General features: G+C 33.9%; 1 protein-coding gene across 6 annotated transcripts in view; it reads right to left on the bottom strand.

The window, feature by feature from the left end:
• STXBP5 (syntaxin binding protein 5) overlaps nucleotides 1–20293 on the bottom strand; it is a 99960-nt gene that overhangs the window by 28489 nt on the left and 51178 nt on the right. For all 6 annotated transcript variants that reach the window (XM_032682462.1, XM_032682467.1, XM_032682463.1 and 3 more), the window contains exons 9-18: nucleotides 19081–19159; nucleotides 12900–13054; nucleotides 11802–11874; nucleotides 10448–10595; nucleotides 9999–10066; nucleotides 8952–8992; nucleotides 6671–6891; nucleotides 5064–5242; nucleotides 3689–3814; nucleotides 3052–3203 (exon numbers count right to left, since the gene is read on the bottom strand). In XM_032682462.1, coding sequence (XP_032538353.1) covers nucleotides 3052–3203; nucleotides 3689–3814; nucleotides 5064–5242; nucleotides 6671–6891; nucleotides 8952–8992; nucleotides 9999–10066; nucleotides 10448–10595; nucleotides 11802–11874; nucleotides 12900–13054; nucleotides 19081–19159 — 1242 coding nt within the window. The remainder of the gene's footprint in view (nucleotides 1–3051; nucleotides 3204–3688; nucleotides 3815–5063; nucleotides 5243–6670; nucleotides 6892–8951; nucleotides 8993–9998; nucleotides 10067–10447; nucleotides 10596–11801; nucleotides 11875–12899; nucleotides 13055–19080; nucleotides 19160–20293) is intronic.

The following is a 20293-nucleotide window of genomic DNA, read 5'->3' as shown; positions in this document are numbered from 1 at the left end:
TGCAGATACTAATGTCCAAGAAAGGGAGAATGCAAAATCCAAAAGTGTTCTGACTATCTCATATAGTTCCAATCCCATAAATATATCAAAGGGTAGTGCTTAAATAGTAAGACTTATTATTTGTGGAAAATTACACAGTAATAATACTTTATTATTTACATTATTGAAGTCTGGGCAACACATACATTCAAAGAACTACAAATAATGAGAAATTTGAAATGAAGGAGAAATTATTTTCAGGTTTTAAAATGAATGTAGCTCCAGCTAATCAAGATATTGTCAGGATGGTAAACAGAAAGAGAACTACACGATTAAGAAATTAACTCTTCTGTACAAAACTTTTTTAACCTATTCCTAAATAAAATAGTCCAACAGAATTCAGCTTTACAATATTTGGTTTCAAAAACTAGTTTTGGGATTTCTACTCATCTTTTGCTCTTCTTCAAAACAATAATCAATCAGTGCCAGATTCTGTTTTTCAGTTCTGTATCATCTTAAGGTGAAGGCATTTCTTTTATGCCTAGTTCCCTTTCTGCCTTGGCAGCAGAGGATTGAAGACTACAGAGAAAGCAGTTTTTTGCTATTAAGACTACTGTCTGAGATGTATTTCTTTTTTCTTGTTCAGGGAAAAAATGACAGAACTATGAATTGGATGACAGTATCAAGTGTTTGGGTTTTTAATTTGTTTTTCTTTTGGTTTTTTGTTTGTTTTTTAAACTCCAGTTCAGTCTTCCTGTAGCTTAGTTTTATTCTACTCCATTAAAAAATGGGGTGAGATTACCTACCTCTACCAAGGGTTGGAAAAAAGTGACATCCTATGGAAAGGAACAGTGTTATGCTTTAAAAAAATAAGCTTTACATTCTCCAATTTCTTAGATGTTGTAATTGATGTTGTAAGTCAGAGAATCTCTCAGGTAAATCATAGTTCTGATGGGCTACCTCCCTTACATAGACACCTGAACTTTAAAACTGCTTGGAAGGTTCTGTACAGTATTGTGCAACACACAAACACCTCCGCTCTTAATCCTTATAAAAAACATCTTTGCAGAAGTAAATTTTCATTTGTAGTAGAAAAATCACTGTTTATCACAATGTTTATTATTATCACTACTACTAATAGCCTAACTAAAGTTATGAAACTTTTTCTGCCAGAAAGGGAACCAAGCAAGGGAAGCTTATAGTAAAAGAACACTAAATTCCTAAGATCTTAGGTCTGTAAACATCAGTAACTTTAAAAGTAGAATCTCCTTTTGATTTTGATATTTATTTCTTTAAAAATACAAAATACAGAGACTATTATGGTTGCCTTTTTCTTCAAGTTTCTTTTAAAGATATCATGAACAAGAAATACAATACATGTGTGATGGATTAAAATCAGTTTCCAAAAGGAAAACAATTACTTAAAATGGACTAAGAAAAATACTTATGGTGACTGAACAAATAAAAAAAAAAATCAAATTCAGATGTTCAAAAATATTTGAATGCCGTGAGATGACTTACTTATATAAGAGGTGCGAAGCTTTTTCACAGACTCTGAATATAAGTTAGAAAGGCCGCACATGCAAGAAGCCACAGTCAGCATACCTTTATGAAGCAATGAGAAAAGGAAAGACGGAGACACTAACAGTACATTTGAGACAGAAAAGCCAGCCAAATAACTTGTATAACCAGGTTTTTAAAATGCTTTTGCCATGCAGATTGTTAGTATTAAATGTTAAGATGAAAAAAATATGACTTCATGTAACAGCTTCATGAACAAAAAGAACTTTAATCGTGAATGTCTTAGAGACACAGTTGAAACAGTTATGTGGATCCAATACATTAAAATAACGAATGCTAAGAAAACAAAGACAAGTTATGTTTAGCACTCCAAAAGGCAGTTTATAATCTAAGTGCGTGAAGCAAAATTTAAGCCCTTTACTCCCAAGACAATTTAACACAGTTAACTAGTAATTTCTTTTTCTCAAAATAATTTTTTTTTTTCATTTCATAGAAGAAAATATTTTTTTCTGACAGGATACAAACTGCGTACATTCTGTTCTATATTAACGATTTTTAGATAAGTTTCCTGAGCTGAAATAAGCTGACTAGTGTTAACTGGATCTTTTTCAAACCAACGTTTGATGAAATATATCCTAGACATTTCCAGTTGAATATCATATAACCTGAAGAATTTAAAAGGACTTTATTCTGGATCTCCCAAAGAAATCAACACTAGTGCATGAAGAAGGGTTTTTTGAACAGTTGATTTCCCATCAAAAAAATAATCATTTTCAGCAGCAATGACACTGTTTATCGCTCTGTCTTCACCTGTTTTCCTAAAATAATTTAGGAGTATCCATGACATATCAGGGAGAAGAAAATTTAAAAATACTATATTTTCCTTTAGGTTTCAAAAAACTTGGCATTTTGACTGAAAAGCCATTTTCCTGCTCAGCTGAAAAAGAACACTCTTCAGCATATTTTTAAATCAAAGTACTTTTTTTTTTTCTCAAAGATTTATTTAGCTTATGAGTTTATATGTGGAAGTTTATTTGGCTTCCTCTCAAGCATAACATAAACAGCATAAACAACAAAACATGCTTTAGTTTATCAGGGACATTCCTATTCAAAGTTTAAAACAGGAAGTCAAAGATCCCAGCAAACACACTGGTTATTGGCAAACATTAATGGGTTTATACAAGCATATGATACGGGTACTAGCTTTATCAGAAATATCGGGTAGTTCCTCATGCTGTGTTATTAAGTTAAATTCTTATAAACTGCATAAATCCACTGTACATACTTAAATCTACTTACACATAGTATTTTCCAGTTTATGTTTTCTTAAAACAAACATTACATTGAAAAAATAAGTAATGATATCAAGCATCACTAGATTCCACTCAGCAACAATTTTTAAGGAAACATGATTTAACAAACCTGAAATAGTGCTATTAGGAACAGATCAAGGAGCAAGAATGTAACTGCAGTATAGAAAAGTATATTTGTAAGACTAGATGACCAGCTGTGCCTTTCTTCTGACCTTAAAACATGTTTTGGGTTGCTCACCTCCAGACGGTTGCCGAGTTTTTCGGGGAGATCGTGGCTCCCTGCGATAAGGATCATTGGAGCCATACAGTTCAATAGTGCCTAGATTCAAGAGCACTGTCTTCTGGAGGTAATCAACCATGGCAATACCATTACAGTTTCCAAAAACTACTCTGGAAAAAGACAAGTGGAAGAAAAGACAGTGCTAGTTAAATGTTGGTAAATTTTCACGTAAAGATATTTTTACTGTTCAGCATTTGAAGACTTCCTACTTTTTAAGAATTATCCTAGATCGAACATATCTATAAACTACTATTTTAGAGTGCAGTATTGCTTAAGTGTTCTCTTGTAAAAACATGGCACTGAGTAGAACAGATCATTGTCATTGTACTTGCCAACCTATCTGACAGAGCCTTAAATGACACTTATTCTCGGCTGTACAGTGGCAGCTGAGAAAGAGTGATGATGATTTGTTTCTGCTGCTAGCATAATCAGGATCTGCCATGACCCAATAGGAATTATCTCCTAAGCACAAGAGGCTGATTACCTCTCTGTCTTGCTGTGAAGCTCATGTGAACACACATAGACACTTAGTTTTAATGGATAATTTTCAACCCCTTTGACAGAATAATGAAAAAATTGTGTAGAATATACTTACAGGCCATATGCTGAGTTGACTGCTAAGCTGGTTATCTGTTGAGGAGGTTCTCCACTCACCCACACTAGCTGGATAACTAGCTCAGTTTGGTAGCCTGGAGACTGCTTGAGAGGAGAATTTTTAACTCTGTAAAATAAACAAAACATGGTGTCTTATTAATTCCCCTCCATAGTCTCCATTTTTAACTTAGGGGCTCAGAGTTCATTAATTTCTACAGCACACTGGACTTCAGAAAGTCGGGAAATTGTAAAAAATATGATCAAAATCACATAAAAGCAATCAGAAGAAAAATCCACGTTGAAATTGTTAATTCATGTTTTTAGGGGCCCCTTTGATTCACTACCTAATTGAAAACTAATAGAATGGTGATGACAAATACTTCATTTTTCCCATCTTCAGAGCAAGGCATAACATTTTCTTTAGAAATACACCACTGCAACTTGGCACAATCAATACAATTGAAAATCCTCACTCAGATAAAGTAACTGTATCAGAATTAGTTATTTTCTAGATAGACACACTGAAAGAATTAAAATCCAAGCTGGGACCTTAAAACTTCGGAAAACAAAAAGTACATACTTAACTTTATATCTGTAAGATATATACATTCTGCTAGAAAAAGTGATGGTCAAGAGGTCTCATAATGCACTCTTGTAGAAGAGTAGAAAAAGATTGCCGCCTGTTAATTTTCATTTCTCAAATGAGTAAAAGTTCACACATAGAAAAATTCCCAATTTAAAAAGACCAAAAAACTGGTCAAAGACCTATATTGCAAGCACTATGAGGCATCATGCAAAGTGAAGATCCTTGACAATGGGACGTTTATTTAATTCTGTTTTCAAAATATCAAGTAGTTCTCTTAGAGAGTTTTCAAAAAAGATGTATATTTATAAGCCTAAAGAGTTACCACTCACTAGCTATTTGTAAGAATTTTCACCACTTTTGATTTGGCTCTAAAACCTAAGGCTCTGGAAAACCAACAGATGAAATGTATTCAGCCACAGAACATCAAGTTTCCTATTCATTTCAATGGACAACGAGACACAGTGATTAAATTGCTGCTATTGAAAAATGTTTGCTCTAAAGAGTGATCACCTATAAGTATACTAACATCTGTGCCAAATTTTCCTAAATCATAACATAAGGATTTTCAAATTTTTACCAAATCAGCTTATGAAGTTTAAAGAAATTAAGATAGCAATATTCATTTCTTAAAACAGAGCTCAACTTTCATATATTTGGAAAATGTTGCTCTATAAAATAAAACATTCTCACCAGCAATTACATATCTGTAATAATTTCAAAGTACATATATTTTAATGGCATATTTTCATAAAGTCTCACACTCAATGACAGTGTAACAGAATATGCTTACTTTAAACACGGGACATTATCACGAAGTCCATCAGATGAACTGCTACTAGTAGATGGGTGAGACTGGGGAACAATGGATTGAGGATTGGAACCTGCGCCTGGAGTTGATGAAGGTGGCACCTGTTCACCATCTGGAGTTTCAATATCATTTATTTCATATAGCAGACGTACTTCCAGCATCTGTGAATTAAAATTAAAAAAAAAAAAAAATCAGTAAAGTCTGCCTTTCAAAAAAACTGGATACAAAATAAATGAAGTGCAGAAGAAGATTGTAGCGATAAGTGACATCCAGGTCTTTTTCATCCTTTAAAAGACAACACTAGGTTAATAAACAGGGCAACCTAAATACCTATGTAGTCTTCAGAAATAGTGTCTTAGTAACTACTACAGACTGAATATCTGAAGATTACTGGAACTTGAAAGTCTGATATATTTCCCAGTTTTTAAAAGTTTGCATCTTAATATTGAAAGAAATGAAATACTGGATAGAAAACCCATTTAATTATCATTCTGCTCACATACATTCTCAGTTATGAAAATGACTTGGTTTATGTAATTCTGGAATAGTAAAACCGAGAGCTAAAAGCACATAGACAGCTACCCTTTATACTGATGCAACACTGTACACATGGGACTTGGTTCAATATTGAATGTGTTCAACTAGCTCATACATTTTAAAGAACTGCAAGTTCATCATGACTTCAGATTTTCTTCTGCTGGATCAGTAACAATATTAGTATTAATTGCAGTGCAGTGAAAACAAACTTTTCCACTGTTTTATTCTCATCATCTGCGAAGTAGAACTTAATTCATGGACTGAAACAAAGAATATATAGTATTTTTAAAACTTTCCTAGTACTTAAGAATAATTTGCTAGGGACTGATTCAGAAAAATTTTTTAGAAAAAACTATTTCCTCAGAAGGGAATGTACTTGTACACAAGTAAACACCCCACGAAGGGTGAAGAAAAAAACCCCCTGTGCCTCAGGTCTTTAAGACTTATTCAAAAGGAGCAGAATAGGAAGGGGATGGGGTTTATGTTGTGTGTCTGTGTGTGTGTGTGTTGCGGGCGGGAGGTGGGAGGAAAAACCAACTACATTACAATTAACATTTTGCTTATAACATACAACATTTTATAATTAAATATGAGCTTGTATACATAAACTTGTATGTGTGTGTTTGATTTAAAACTCTTGTAACAGAATCATTGTATCTTACATAGAATAAAATAGCAACACACCAAAGTCCTTAGACTCTGGGGAATGTTTGGCTCACTTGTACTCTTCTAGCTCTGCACACTGCAGTTTTGACAGGACAGATGATAATTATTAGAAATCAAGGAAAAAAGGAATCTACTCCCTAAAAGCTTTGAAATTCTTCAACTCCACATCTCATTCACTGAAAACCACTATCTTGATGTGCGATATTTAATTACAAAATTCAACAAAAGTAATCATTTTTCCCCCAAAAAACCACATCTCTTCATTTTGAGACAACTGTTTTTGTCCATTTCACTAATAAAATAAAAGATAACAAAGCATTAAATTGCTAGAACAGTCTTCTTATAGCTAAATCCTACAAAATTAAAAAATGGTCATAACTAATTACCGGAATGACTTCTGTTGTCACTTCCTGCTTGCTGAACCTGTAAATAATGACATGTGCAGAAACTCCAGCTATGCACAGCATTCTACTTTCTGGACACCATGAGATGATCTGAATAGCATATGGATCTTCATCTACTATATCTGTGTTTGGCCTGTCATCTTTATTCCGTGATTTTTCAAATACTTTGGCTGTTTTTAACTTATAGAGTACTTGCAGCGTTACTAGGAACAAAGTAAAAGACAAAAATTAGTTTCGATCAAAACAGATTTTTTTTCTTCTCAATTTTTAATTCATTAACTTGTCTTCATAGAGAAATATATTATGTTCAGCAAAAGAGGGCAGAGTAGAAGCAATGAATATCTGTGTTGCCTCTGTCCATGCAGTGCACCGCTTGATCAATATAGTATCAGTTAGTATAAAAGAAGTACCCCAACACTTATCCTGAGAGATATATACTAAGCTACAGTTATAAACTAAGCCTTCACAGCTTCTCAAGGTTTTACTGTTCCTCAGGATCTCCTTATAACAACATCATCTTGTTACATATGCCATATCTACAACATAGTTGTGTCTATGGTAGAGGAAGTAAAGCTCCTTTTCTTTCTTTCCACAGTATTTCAAATCCATGGGCTCTCACCTGTGCTGTCATACGTAACAGCCCCAGTTCCTCCAATTTACATATTATTTTGTCTGATCATTCCAAAGTGCTGCCCTCTGATCAGTCCACATTTTTGTTGATAACAGGTTTCCTAGAACTCTTCTAGTGATGCCTTTCCACAGTTTTAAATAGTGAGTTACTCCATGTTGGTTTTACAGACATACCCACTTCCTTATAGCAGTGATTATTTTTTTCTGTGCAACACAGACTGCAATTCATGAGACGTCCAATTTTTTTTCCCCAGAAACTAAGTGTACATCATTCATACTATAGTCAAGTAAATTGTCTTTGATATAGCTACCTCTTGAATAGTATCCTTCTCAACTGTAATTTTCATTCTGTATTAAATTTTCTTTCAAATACCTTCATGCTGTTTTCAAACTTCACAGGCATATCCTTTAGTCAATGGCCCAAATCACTGCTATAAATACTAATTGCAACATTAGGAAAACTTAAATTATAGCATCCTTTCTCCTCTTCCATATTTCAGTGGTTTTACTTGAATCGTATTTCCCTAGTTCACCTGTAAGACTGTCCTATTAGAGAGATTTAAAATCAATAGATTTTAACAGGTTTATTTATCTGTTTTAGGAAGAAACTAAGTGTCTTTAACAGAATCTCCTTTGACAAATCTATGCTGAATAGATCTTTTAAGCACACAGAATCACTCGGTTCTGGCTAACCCTCTTCTCCTCTCTCTCTCAGGTTCTACTCCCACCTCAAACTGAAATTAAACATCTATTACACTCCAAATAGTTCTCCTCCCAGTTTTTTAACATATACATTGCATCTGTTCCCTCCCACAACCACACACGCCTTAGCATTTTGGAATCTCACCAGTTTTCCACAGGTTTTCAAAGACAACTAATGACGATTCCAAGATTGCTTTAAACAACTTTTAAGTACCAAGAGTAAGGTTAGTCAGAACTAGATTAACTAAAACATCTAACTCTATGCAGTCATTTCTACTTTGAATTCTTACTGCATTTCTCACTGTGAGCTGTGTAGGCCATCAGATGCAATTGACCCTTTGACTGAAGATGAGAAATGTAAAATAGTATCAGACTCTTCAGGTCTGTTCAGTGTTCCAAAGAAAAGTTTCTTTATTTTACTCTTCTACTGCCTTTCTTCACAAATGCATAAATCATTTTAGTAGCACAAATTTCTACTGGTTCCAATTCTCATTTTTAGATACTGTAATTTATGGAGAGCTGATGTCTTGAACACATGCCTCTCTCCTGTCCAAAAAGACAGAAATAACTTACTGAAAATCAATTGTATTAAAAAGGAATGCATTTCCCTGTCATGCATCTTCATGCTCAAAAATAAAGTTGAAGGCGCTTCTAAAAAATTTTAGAATTCTGCCATATTAACTGGTCTTTGGACTACCAGTGCATTTACTCTGAGGTGGTAAGAAACAGTGAAGGACCTAAGAAATAACGTCAACTATACTTAATTTTAAATATTAATTTTAAATAATTTTAAAAATTTTCTGTGAAGTTACTGACTCTACAGAAGGCAAGAAATAATGACAATGACTAGTTTGCAATTACATTCCAATAAAGAAATCAGTTTAGAAAACTCCTACTGCACAGGGAAAAAATCTCTACTGAAAACACTTACTTGCTGAGGCATCCCAAAACTTGATTGACCCATCAGCATGCCTATGAAATATTAAAAAATTAATAAGATGGTAAAATGGTTAGTTGGAGTGCTAGACCTCTTTGTTACTGATTGGAAAGTATACTGTTAACATTCTATTTTTATTAGTACTCTTAGTGACACTTTATTTTCACAATTTATTGGAAGCTGACATTTTACCAACATGTGCTCCAATGATTTTGGATGGAAGGGATAAGAAAAACATCTGGAGGCTAACTCCCCGATGACTCCACTGTACTAATTTACCATTTTAAATACTGAGGCATACCTTACCATGTGCTGCTTATTAAAATATGCCCTATACCAGGAGCAACACTTGTAAAGAAGACGCCTAAAGATACAGTATCCCACTGTAAATGAGTCACCTAATTTGTTTATTTAGCCTTAAAATGAAGAATCAGATGACTCTATTTTTTCAGGACTGTCTCTCAAACTCTCTCCAAGGTGTAGTATAAAGTGACAGTAATCCTCGTTAGGGCTAATGGGTTGTTCTACAAAAACTTCATTAGTGCTCTCAATTTCAGTGATGCACTGCACAGTAATAAATTAAATGTTGCTTATTAAATTGTTCCTTACAGTAGTATTAGAAGGATCAGGCTCAAAAGTATTTGATTGTCCTTTCTGAAATAAAAAATTGGCTTCCCTTTAAGAACTGAACTCAATAATTACTTAATGGACTTCCTGTGCTTTAAAACAGTACTTGATATTTTCCAAGAATTAAAGAATATAAGATAAGTTTGATCCAGGATACTTAGATAAGAAACACACATAATCACAATACCGCATCATAATAATAATCTCTGAAAACACTCACTACCTTCCCTTCCACATTCTGCTTTACTTTCTCAGTAATGCCTCAAGGACATTATGCCAAGGACTTGTATGGTGAACTAATTTCATAATCATTCAAACCACTCATAAAAAACAATGTTCTAAAAGATGAACAAAATAGTCTCAATTCTACTTAATCAGCTAAGAAAATTATTACTACACTATGGGATCACTTACCCTGTAATAATTATCTCTGGATAGCTCTGAGTGATCAAACCCCAGTTGCCTCCACTGATAGGCCATTCCTGGAAGATTAATAAAAACACTGAGGAAGAAAATATCATACAGTTCAAAGTTAAGCCATTGAAATTACTGCAGATACTGCAGAATCCAGTATTTCACAGGACTTCAAAAAAATTAGACATATCCTCTGCGGGGGGGGGGGGGGGGAACAAACAAACAAACAAAAAAAATCAACAAGGGCTATAAACACTATCCCTGTTCCAAAAATTCCTTTAGTTTCCAGTGATATGGCAATTGATGGGAGCACATCAGGAAAACATGACAAGGCTTGACACATGACAGGATGAGTCAGACGGAGCTCTGGTCTTAGTATGGCCAGTCGTTATTTAGACCTGTTGATTTTCAGCATTTTAAAACACCTATGAATGTAGTAGATGTTGTACCTTCTTACTGTAACCTTGACGTTTCTGACGAGCACCAACTGAATAGAGTGCAGGTATGAGGTCCACAGGACAATCAGCAAAATATTCACAACAGGTAACTGGAGATTCATGTATAGTCAAAGGATAGGGATTCTCAAATATAGGATACCTTCAATGGAAGAAAGGGGAAGACTGTTAATCTAGGAAGAACCTTTTTTTAAAATGCAGAAGACAAGTAAAGTACTGAAGATTAGGCTGGCATTCTTTTTGTACAGAGAAAAATAAATGCATATCGAATTAGATTATGAATAAACATGCAACTTTACTGCTCATCTAGTACACTATAAAGATAGATGGAATTGGAATTTTGTACTGTTTATAGAGTATTTCTAGAACACCACTATTCCCTATAGCTTTATATTTTTAAAAGCTTACTAATTTAGGCCTGTGGAATAAATTAAGTTACCAAGTCCTAATTGTAGTAATGTGGAGATATGAATTTATTTCTAAGTCTTCAGTCTATTCTTCCATGGCAAAAGACAGGAAGAGTCCTGTCTCACTTTGTATTAATATACCATTGTGAGACAGAAAGCTGTCCAGCGCTTTTCAAAGTCTACTTGCAACTCTGAGATCACTTTCTGAAAGCTACAGATAGCAACATTCAGTTACCAATTAGAAGAACATAAACACTTATGCTTCTCCCCACCATCTCCATCAGAAAAGTGACAGAGCCTTTATGAGGAAAAAAGTCAATAATACTAATAGAGGTAAATATATCTGTGTTCAAAGACCATTTATCTTGAGAGAAATGCATGCTATGTGTGGTTTTTTCCCCTTTCTATCCCCCCTTTTTGAGAGGGGAAAAGAGACACGGCTTCTCAAGTCATCTAAAGGAAAAATTGGCAAGAACAGATGAAAACTTACTGCATATCAAGAATTTTATACATAGCTATCTGGAAAGCTTACAACAATCTTTTAAAACTGAATGAAGACTAGACTTCACTTTACAAAATATGACAAATCCATATTTGGATTTGGTAAAAGGAAGCCTGTAGATTTATTTTGGCATTAATTTTTTTGCATTTTTAGGTGTCAAACAATTAATACTTTGCAAGTCAATCATAACAAAGACCATCATAAGTAATTTCTGTTAGTCAATCAAGCCTGGAAAAAGTCACATGATATTCTACTCATCTACTACATATTAAGCTGTGAAAAGTTGACATATTAAGATTCTCAGTTCAGTTGATGAAATTTTATATTTAATATTCAAAATTTTATGCTCTGGACAGGGAGTTATTATGCTAGATTAAAGCTATAGAGCAGAATAACAGGCTGATCACCACAGCCAACCATTACTACACAAGATTCTTACCCATTTTGTGCAAGGTCAATCAGTACTAAGTCCTTTTCTAGGAGAACAACTACAGCATATGGTTCCTGAAAGTCTGAAAACAAAAGAAGAAAAAGTTACTTATTGGTAAATGGAGCTCATACATGTATAGCCTCAAGAATGTAATCAGTCCTTGCACTATAGCAGTTAAGATTAGAAAAAGCCACTTAGATGACTACAGTTCTTGAAGATATTTTATACACTCACCCTCCTGAATACTCCAAGTTAATTGCTCTTCCATTAATTCAATATTTTCAACAGCTCAAATAACAGAAAAAGGAACATGCAGAATAACTTGCATAAGGAGGTTATATGATAGAGCCAAATTTCTCAACAATAACATCCTCCCACCCCCAAACTCTTTACCTCATATTCAGCGGGGTTTAAGTTTTAAGCACTTACAAAATGGATTAAAAGACAGCTGACTTGACAGTAAAATAAGAAACTTTAAGCAGCTGGTGAAATGCATATTCCCCTCTTTCAGGTAGACCTCAAATTCCAAGCTAAGTAGTTTTATATACTCTGATAGAAGTTGACAGCTAAAAACACTGTAGTCATCAGCAACATAATGCTATTCATCTGGGACAACTAGCTAAACTATGATAAAAAAATCACCTGCTGCAGAAAAGAGATTATAGGTTAGTGATGAACTTCATGTAAGTATTGGAATGAACAAAGTCACTAAAAGTAAAAATAATACACAAATGCTCTTCACGATTTAGCATTGGGTGGAAAGATAGTATGTACTCAAATATGTACTGGTGAACACATCTGCTGCAGTAACTACAGCTTTAAGTTGTAATGCTACTTTTTATCTGCACATGCTTTTGGGATTAAAAAAAAAATATGTACTGCATAACTTGCTTCCTTCTAGAAGCAAAACAGGCTTTATAATAAACTATGCTACTAAAATGCTTTGGGAAGTAAACCAAACTTCAGATAAATAGGGATAACAGATGTTGCTGCTGAAGTCCGATCCCCAGAAACAAAATGGAAAGGAAATAGTCATCAAGAATATTCTGATGGGATAAAACTCCAGAGACAAGAAATTAAGGTACTGAGAAAAAATCTCGAGCCTACCATTAGGATATGGTGTTTCACAGAGGGTTAGGAAATCAACAATAGAATAATCCATTTCTAGCACAGCAGTACTTTTTCCATGCATAACTGTTAAACAGGGTCTTCTTCCTACAGTGTCATATGACAAGCCTCCTGAGAGAATGATGAAAGGCTCCCTGGAATAAAGCAGAGGCATTTAGGATCAAGTCAAGATAATATACTAAAGGATATTGGGCAGGTTTGCAACCTTACAATAAAGTTCAATGTCATTAAGCAGAGATAAAGATAATGCAAACCAGTTCTCCATGCAATATACAGCTTGAGTGTGAGTTTCAAAACTTAAGTTATAGTCCTCAAACTCTTGTTTTAACTCAGATATCTTCTCCAAACCTTTCATTCCATATTGCTTATTTTACCAATCTTTGCAACTGCTTGGCAAAATGAGATTTTTTAAAACTTTGTACAACTTTAGAATTGCTTTTCTTCTACTGAACTGCAGTCAGATTTGCCAACAGCCCCATTCATCCATAATATAAAACAGTCTAGCAGAATCAGGAATAAATAGAGTAATATGACTGCCTTAGAGAAGCTTGATAAGTTTCAAAGACCTAACATCTTTTAAGTAGCAGCACACATTTACTCAAGACATTTTAGCCATTTCCCCCCCTACTACCATGCATAAAATTCAGGAAACTACTGTGTCACAGACTACTCCTACTGCATAATCAAATAGCTGAGTAGAAAGCAAAAATATTTCATCTAGTTTTGAGAACAGATTAGAGGCTTCCCTTCAAAGATTTTTAAAAAGCCTTTAGAGGAACATATTTTTAAATACACCCATATTTTTTAAATATGCACATAACATATAATCTATTATTTCATTTACCGAAAAACAATATGAAGTAAATATATTCATTTTACCACATATTTTTTATTTCCTGATTATCAAGCATCACTCATTTTATACTTCTTATGTTTGAAATAGGACATAATATCTTTTAAAGAGTAGTGTTTATAAGTATAGCTCAAGAAATAAATGTCACCCATTAATGACTATTGCCTCAAATTCCACATTATATTTCTGAAAGAAAAATAGGCACTTTGAGTGCCTAACAATTATCTCTGATCTACTTTTACGCTCACTTTATGTAGAAATCCTACCCTTCATTTGTGTCTTTCTTGGAAGCAGCTAGTATGTCAGTATCTGGAGAAAATTTCTAGTAAAAAAAGCCATCCTGATATATTGTAAAAAGAGGCTGAAGAGATATAACTTTTTTTTATCCTTTCCTATAACACCATCTTTCCCATACTGTCTAAATGGCTTTCACTAGTTAGCATTTGAAACACTAATGTGAGACTAGATACATCTTTATTCTTGAAAAAAAGATGTCTATAAAGCATTTGGTTTATGCACATGTTGGTCTTCATGAATGTAAGGCTTGGCTGAAATGTGCTCTGTGTTTGTAGCATTGAAGGCAAAGCAGACTGAGACAAGCTTCCAGCTTCTACAATTACTTTACAATCTGCCTGATCATCCAGAAAGACCTGTGACTGAAGATTTGATAAGATCAAAGAATACTGCTGGCTGAGGAAGAGACCATACATCGGACCATAAAGTCCGTTGAGTTAAATATCCTGCCTCCAACAGTAGCACAAAGTGTATTTCTAGAAAAGGATTCAGTTTTTTCCAAGTTTTCATTCAATCTCAGCTCTTCATATTGAAATTTCACACAATCTTTTATGCTCAGGTCCATGAAATAATTTGAAGAAAGTTACAAACTTGAATTTAACCTGATATTTTTCAGGATATCAGTGAAGAGAAAAATACTGGTGTGACGTATGTGCAATATCTCATTGTGTTGGAATGATTTATTGCAGTACTTTTTTGTCCATATAGATAATTAGGTTTTTTAAGCAGTAATGCTGTCAGGAAAATTTGCAGAAATTAATGGACTTACACCTTCACTGAGATCAACTGACAATACTAAAGTGACAAATTTTAGTTTTTAATTTTCATACAAAACAGTGACATGACAGTGTGTTGGATTCTCCTGGTTTTATTTCTCCAGGTAATCAGACTGCTTTGGGCAGGCTTGCCAGTCCATATCCTTAAGAAGCAAGGAATGGGGATAGGAATAGATTACACTGATCTGTCACAAGGATTTTTCAAAATGAATCAAAGATTAAAGTTGACTTTAGTCTGCCAGAAAGACAGCTACAGGTTTCCATATGAATTTTTCATATTTTCATGAAACCATGGATTTACCATGAGCACAAGTTGTGTATTTTCTAATTAAAGTGTTGTTCTTCAGCTGTGGTACATGTTAAAAGGTTAGTGCACATGAATGTAATTAGAAATACCTAATTTAAAAGAAAAGTTAAAGAGATTTGTACTTTACATCGAGCGAACCAACTTTGGTAATTTAACAAAAAGCAGTGCTCAAATCTTAGAGAATTGCTATGTAGCATTTTTAGCAGCTGCTCATACAGAGATTCTGTGAAACAGTTCTGCTTCAGCAGGTTTGGAAGTAATCCCCTTACACAAATTTCCTCATGAGTTAAATCTGTAAAAATCCCTTGGAGATCACTATAAGAAATTCACTACAAAGGGGGGCAATGTTTCATTGAAAAAAAATTCAGAAAACACAGAATTAGGTCTTGCAGTATATGAAAACATGATACAATGGAGAGCCAAATGGCTCACAACCCTGGAGAATGTTTCTAGTAAATTTTAGAAGTAAACTGTCAAATGTTAGCCAGTTTCTGGCAGTCCAGAGGTGTGAGTAAACAGTATGTACAGAAATAAAGCCATTGGTACCATCCAGCTTACTTTTCAAACCATAAGTAAATTTGTCAAAAAGTTAATGCTAGTATAAAGATGGAAAGGACTTCAAGAGTTAGTTTGCCTTAATACTGGCAATCCTGAGGTAGTAAATTTAAAATTACAAATCTGTTTTTGGGAAGTGTGCTTTTGAACTGACAAGCTTACACAATAAAATAGTACTATTCAAACTAAATTAACAGATCAAGAACTTTTACTTCGCAGGAGACATCATTATTTACATAAACTCTAGGTCCCAAATATATACATCCATCTTGCTAAAAAGTACTGCTCTACAGTCAGTCAATGACAGCTGCATCAGCTACCAAGACAATGCTCTTTTTGATTACATTTTATGGGGAGACTTTTGAGCTCTAAATTCTATTAGACAAAGCTCTAGTAGAAAATAATAAGCTTGGAAAATTTTACTATAATGCTAACATCAACCAGAGTAAATACTATAAGGTACTGAATCACCAGGGGTGGGAAGTGGCATTAAGAAGGACTGAATTCAGAGGGGTGGGAAGTGGCACTAGGAAGCTCAAAAGCTTCTCTAGATTCACTTTAGACAGAAAAAGTATGCATAAAAGTCAATGTGGAAGCCATTTCAGAAAGCTCAAAAGGTAACCTACCTTTGGAATTCATTGTGTCACAAAAAGATGGAGCATTTTAGATGAAAAATAGCTGCAGTACAACGACCTTATGCTCTGGGATTGTAAAATTATGCCAGTTTACTCAAGGAATATAACAAGAATTTGCCTTTTTGACTCCCAAGCTGTCAATAGCAACCTTTCCAAATGTATTCTCCCAGAGATAAAGCCACAGACTTTACCTGAGCCACTTTGGCTCTGCAGATTTCACCGGCAGTATCTGCATTAGACTTAAAAAAACCAACCAACCAAAAAAACCCAAAAAAACCCACAACAGAAAAAGCCACCAAGTTAGAAAATAAATAGGTTGTCTGTAAAAACCAGAAAAAGCATCATGTCCTCCCATTTCCCTGACTCCAGCTTTGCAATATGGAGAACATAATGGAGGAAAAAAAATGAGAAGGGATTAATAAGAGCTGCAACAGTAAAAAGAATAGTGTCTGTAGCCCTTAATACAGGTTACCATCAGTCATGTTCCTTCCTTTCGTGGGGTTCCAAACACCTTTTCTCAAAAAAAAAGTTTATTAGAATTAGAAGCAGTAAAGAAAACAATTAAGATCATATCAACAGAGTGTTTTCCGCAGGAGGAGATACTGAAACAACCTAGATCTTTGAGCACTCTAGATAGGGGGAAATAAGAAAGGGGTGACAGAAAGATCTTAGAGGTTCAATATAAAGCATGGAAAAAATGAATGTTTTTCACGATAAAGAACTGAAATATAACTTAAATATGAATTAAATAGTACCTCAAATTTAAGCTATTTTGTTTCATTTTCTTCTGTGATTTTTTTTTTAAATTTTCTTTTTGAAGAACAGTTATAGCAGACTGCTACAGAAACAAGTTTATTTGGTTTGTTTCTTACATTGTTTCAGTAGCTAGAAAAAATTTTGTCCTGTCCAGAAGTGATTCTCCTCTGTGCTACAGAAATTAAACTACGAACAAGAAATGACAATGCTTTACATAAAAGTTAAAATTTTATCTTGTTCATATGTAACCAATTTCAGATCATAAAGAGAAAATCTATCAAAATTTTAAGTATTGAAAAGTAGTTCTGCCTCACCTTAAAATTCTTGTAAGATTACAAGTGAAACTGAAAACAAACTTCAAACTGAAGTACACCTAGCAGCAAATGAATGGAGATTTTCAGTGCACTGCTTCACCACCACAGTGCAAACTAGTGGGGTTTTGTTTGTTGTGAGTTTTTTTCACCCCCTTTCTTAATTAAATTTCAGGATAAGTATCAACAATTATAGATTTAACAGTACACTGAAGACAGCAAACATTAGAGAGTATATTAAATTGAAATATAGCAAAACATTCAGCTTGGAGAAACACTGGAAAGTGAGCAAGTGAGAGGTGTAACCAAAGAAAAAGCCCAACACTAGGAAAGATGTGCCTCCTGAAAACCCCATGTATTCTTAGAAGTTATACTAGAATAAGCTCCTCTTTAAACTGTGTGAAAAGTCAACTAGTTTTCACATTGTAATAATATGTCACAGAACAAGCTTCAAACTAATCTTCTCCTTCAGAATGACTATTCAGAATAAAAGGTTTTTGATTGCAAACATTGTGACTTGCTGAAGCTGACATTTTTTGATTATTTCTCTTTCTTTAGATCAGCTTTTGATCTTTCAGTTGAGAAAGGATTATGCAGACAGATGTAGATTTCTGCAAGCAAAACATGGCTTTCCAGCTGATCATAGATTTTCATATATCTGGGAGCTAGCCACAGTCTGAAATTTCTATTTAGCCCACTTTGAGCAAAAAATAAAAACACATAAAGCCACTGATATAAGTATGGGTACACCAATTTGTAGTAAACTATATTGCATCAATAACAATCTTCTATAGATTTGAACACCTGGAAAACAAATGAAAGTGATACAAACACCCTCCCCAACAGTAAAAGAAAACAAAAAAACCCAAAAGAAATCCCCCAAAAAACTGAAACCAAAACAAAAAAAAACCCACGAAAACCCTGAACAACGCAAAAACCAAATTAAAACCCCCACAAAACCAACCAACCAATCAAAAAAAAAAAAGTTTTCATGAATATTTTCTTTACATTGCACTTTTCACTCTAGCACTTTAAAGCACTTTACAACCACAAATAAAAGAAATTCCACACAGTTCATGAAATCCATCTGTCCTAATTGCAGTCTTGGTAACAAAACACGCTACTCTAGATATGTAATTCCATCTGAGCCTCTTGTTGCAATTACTGCTTTGTTACATTCTCAATGTGCATAATTAGGCACATTTCACTGTGTAAATCACTGCATTCTACTAGAAAAGCTTCTGTTAACAACATTTTTTTGGGGAAGAACATGTATTCAGAATTTAGAATATTTGCATCAGGCCATTATTTGTTGAAGTTCAGTTTATCATGTCTGTGTTTTGGTGTCTTCTGTGCTTTATCAGCCTTTCTTTTCTTAAATAGTCTCAAAAATTTAGCAAAAATACACACAAATTTTAGTAGCATGAAAAGCATGTAGATAATGCATTAGCAGTATCTTTACCTAAGTTAAGGTTTGTGTATATTAATTAGTTCCTATATATGTTTTTGTAGTTTGTTCATCAATACCTGATTTGTCAAAACTAAAACAAAGCTATTTTACCATAGCTCAGTAGCAACAGAATATTCATCCCAACAACTGGGAAACAATGTATATTGCCAGAGCACTGCATTTCTTTTATATATGTTCATTTTGCATACAAAAGAAGTCTTACCCAGCTCTAGTAGTTTTATATTCCACCTTAAGAATAGGTTTGCAGGGTTCTGGCTTCTTTCCATCCTTCAGCTGCTTTCCTAAAGTAAATTATTTTCTTATATTAATCTTACAGTTCATTATGGAAATTAACGGAATTCACTATCCAACATGAGAAGTAGAACATTCATATAAACATATATTCAACAACTTTGACAATTATAGAGTATGTCTTGGAATAATATAATTAAAAATTTGTTAAACTCTCAATACACCAACGTAGAATGTTTACAAAAAAACCAACCACCAATCCTATACCTAAATGTTGCAGAATATTTTCAAACATGTAATCATCCCCTAAAGTCTTGTTTTAAGTAGCACTAGGAGATTTAAAGTTTAAGTTGTGTCAAGCATTTTGCAATTAAAATCAGTTAGTTTACAAGTAAAGTGAAGTTTATCCTAAGTGTTATCCTTCAGGACTAAGACTTCAATTGAGCATGAAACCCTGCTCTTCCTCAACCGTGCACTATTGGCAACTGAAGCTACTATAGATACAATTTTTCATAGAGTCAGCAGAAATTAAGGGTGTAGTGTAAATATACATCTTTTCTATCTGATCATTGATAAAATACAATACCACTATGAAGTTCTGCAGAAAATTTAACTTCCAGCCCATAATAAAAATAATGTTTATTAAAAGAGGTCAAAAGATATTAAAATAACATTAGTCTTGTCTAAGTAGTTTTACTACTACAGTAACAGTTTCTTTTTCAACGACAGGAAAAATGGTACAGGATTATATAGAAATCCACAGCTTCTGTTTTTCCACTCTAGTCCATGGTCAGTACAGTAAACATGGCCTTGCTAGAGGCTCAGACAGATAAACCAGGACACATAACTACAGCATTCTGCACTACAATTGTAACCCCACAGATTATCCTCACTGTTACATTACTTTAGAATCTGAAGTAAATAAATTGTTAAGACATGCACACCCTGTAACCTTAGGGTTTTATAGAACTTAGTTGAAGAGCAGCAGCATATTTCACAGAATAACAACATGCAATGTTAATTTCCTACATTAACATTAATGTAAGACCTCTCAGAAGCGGGAACATTGGACCAGATGCTAGTCTTACTCTGTTACAAACCTTTCCAGAAATTGACGTGGTAATCTACACATTTAAACGTAAAACAGATGCTTCCTTATATGTATTTTAAACAACATATGGGAT

The sequence above is a fragment of the Chiroxiphia lanceolata genome, chromosome 3 (genome assembly GCF_009829145.1).
Source record: "Chiroxiphia lanceolata isolate bChiLan1 chromosome 3, bChiLan1.pri, whole genome shotgun sequence".
NCBI classification, from domain to species: Eukaryota; Metazoa; Chordata; class Aves; order Passeriformes; family Pipridae; genus Chiroxiphia; species Chiroxiphia lanceolata.
This window is presented reverse-complemented; position numbering and strand designations above follow the sequence as displayed.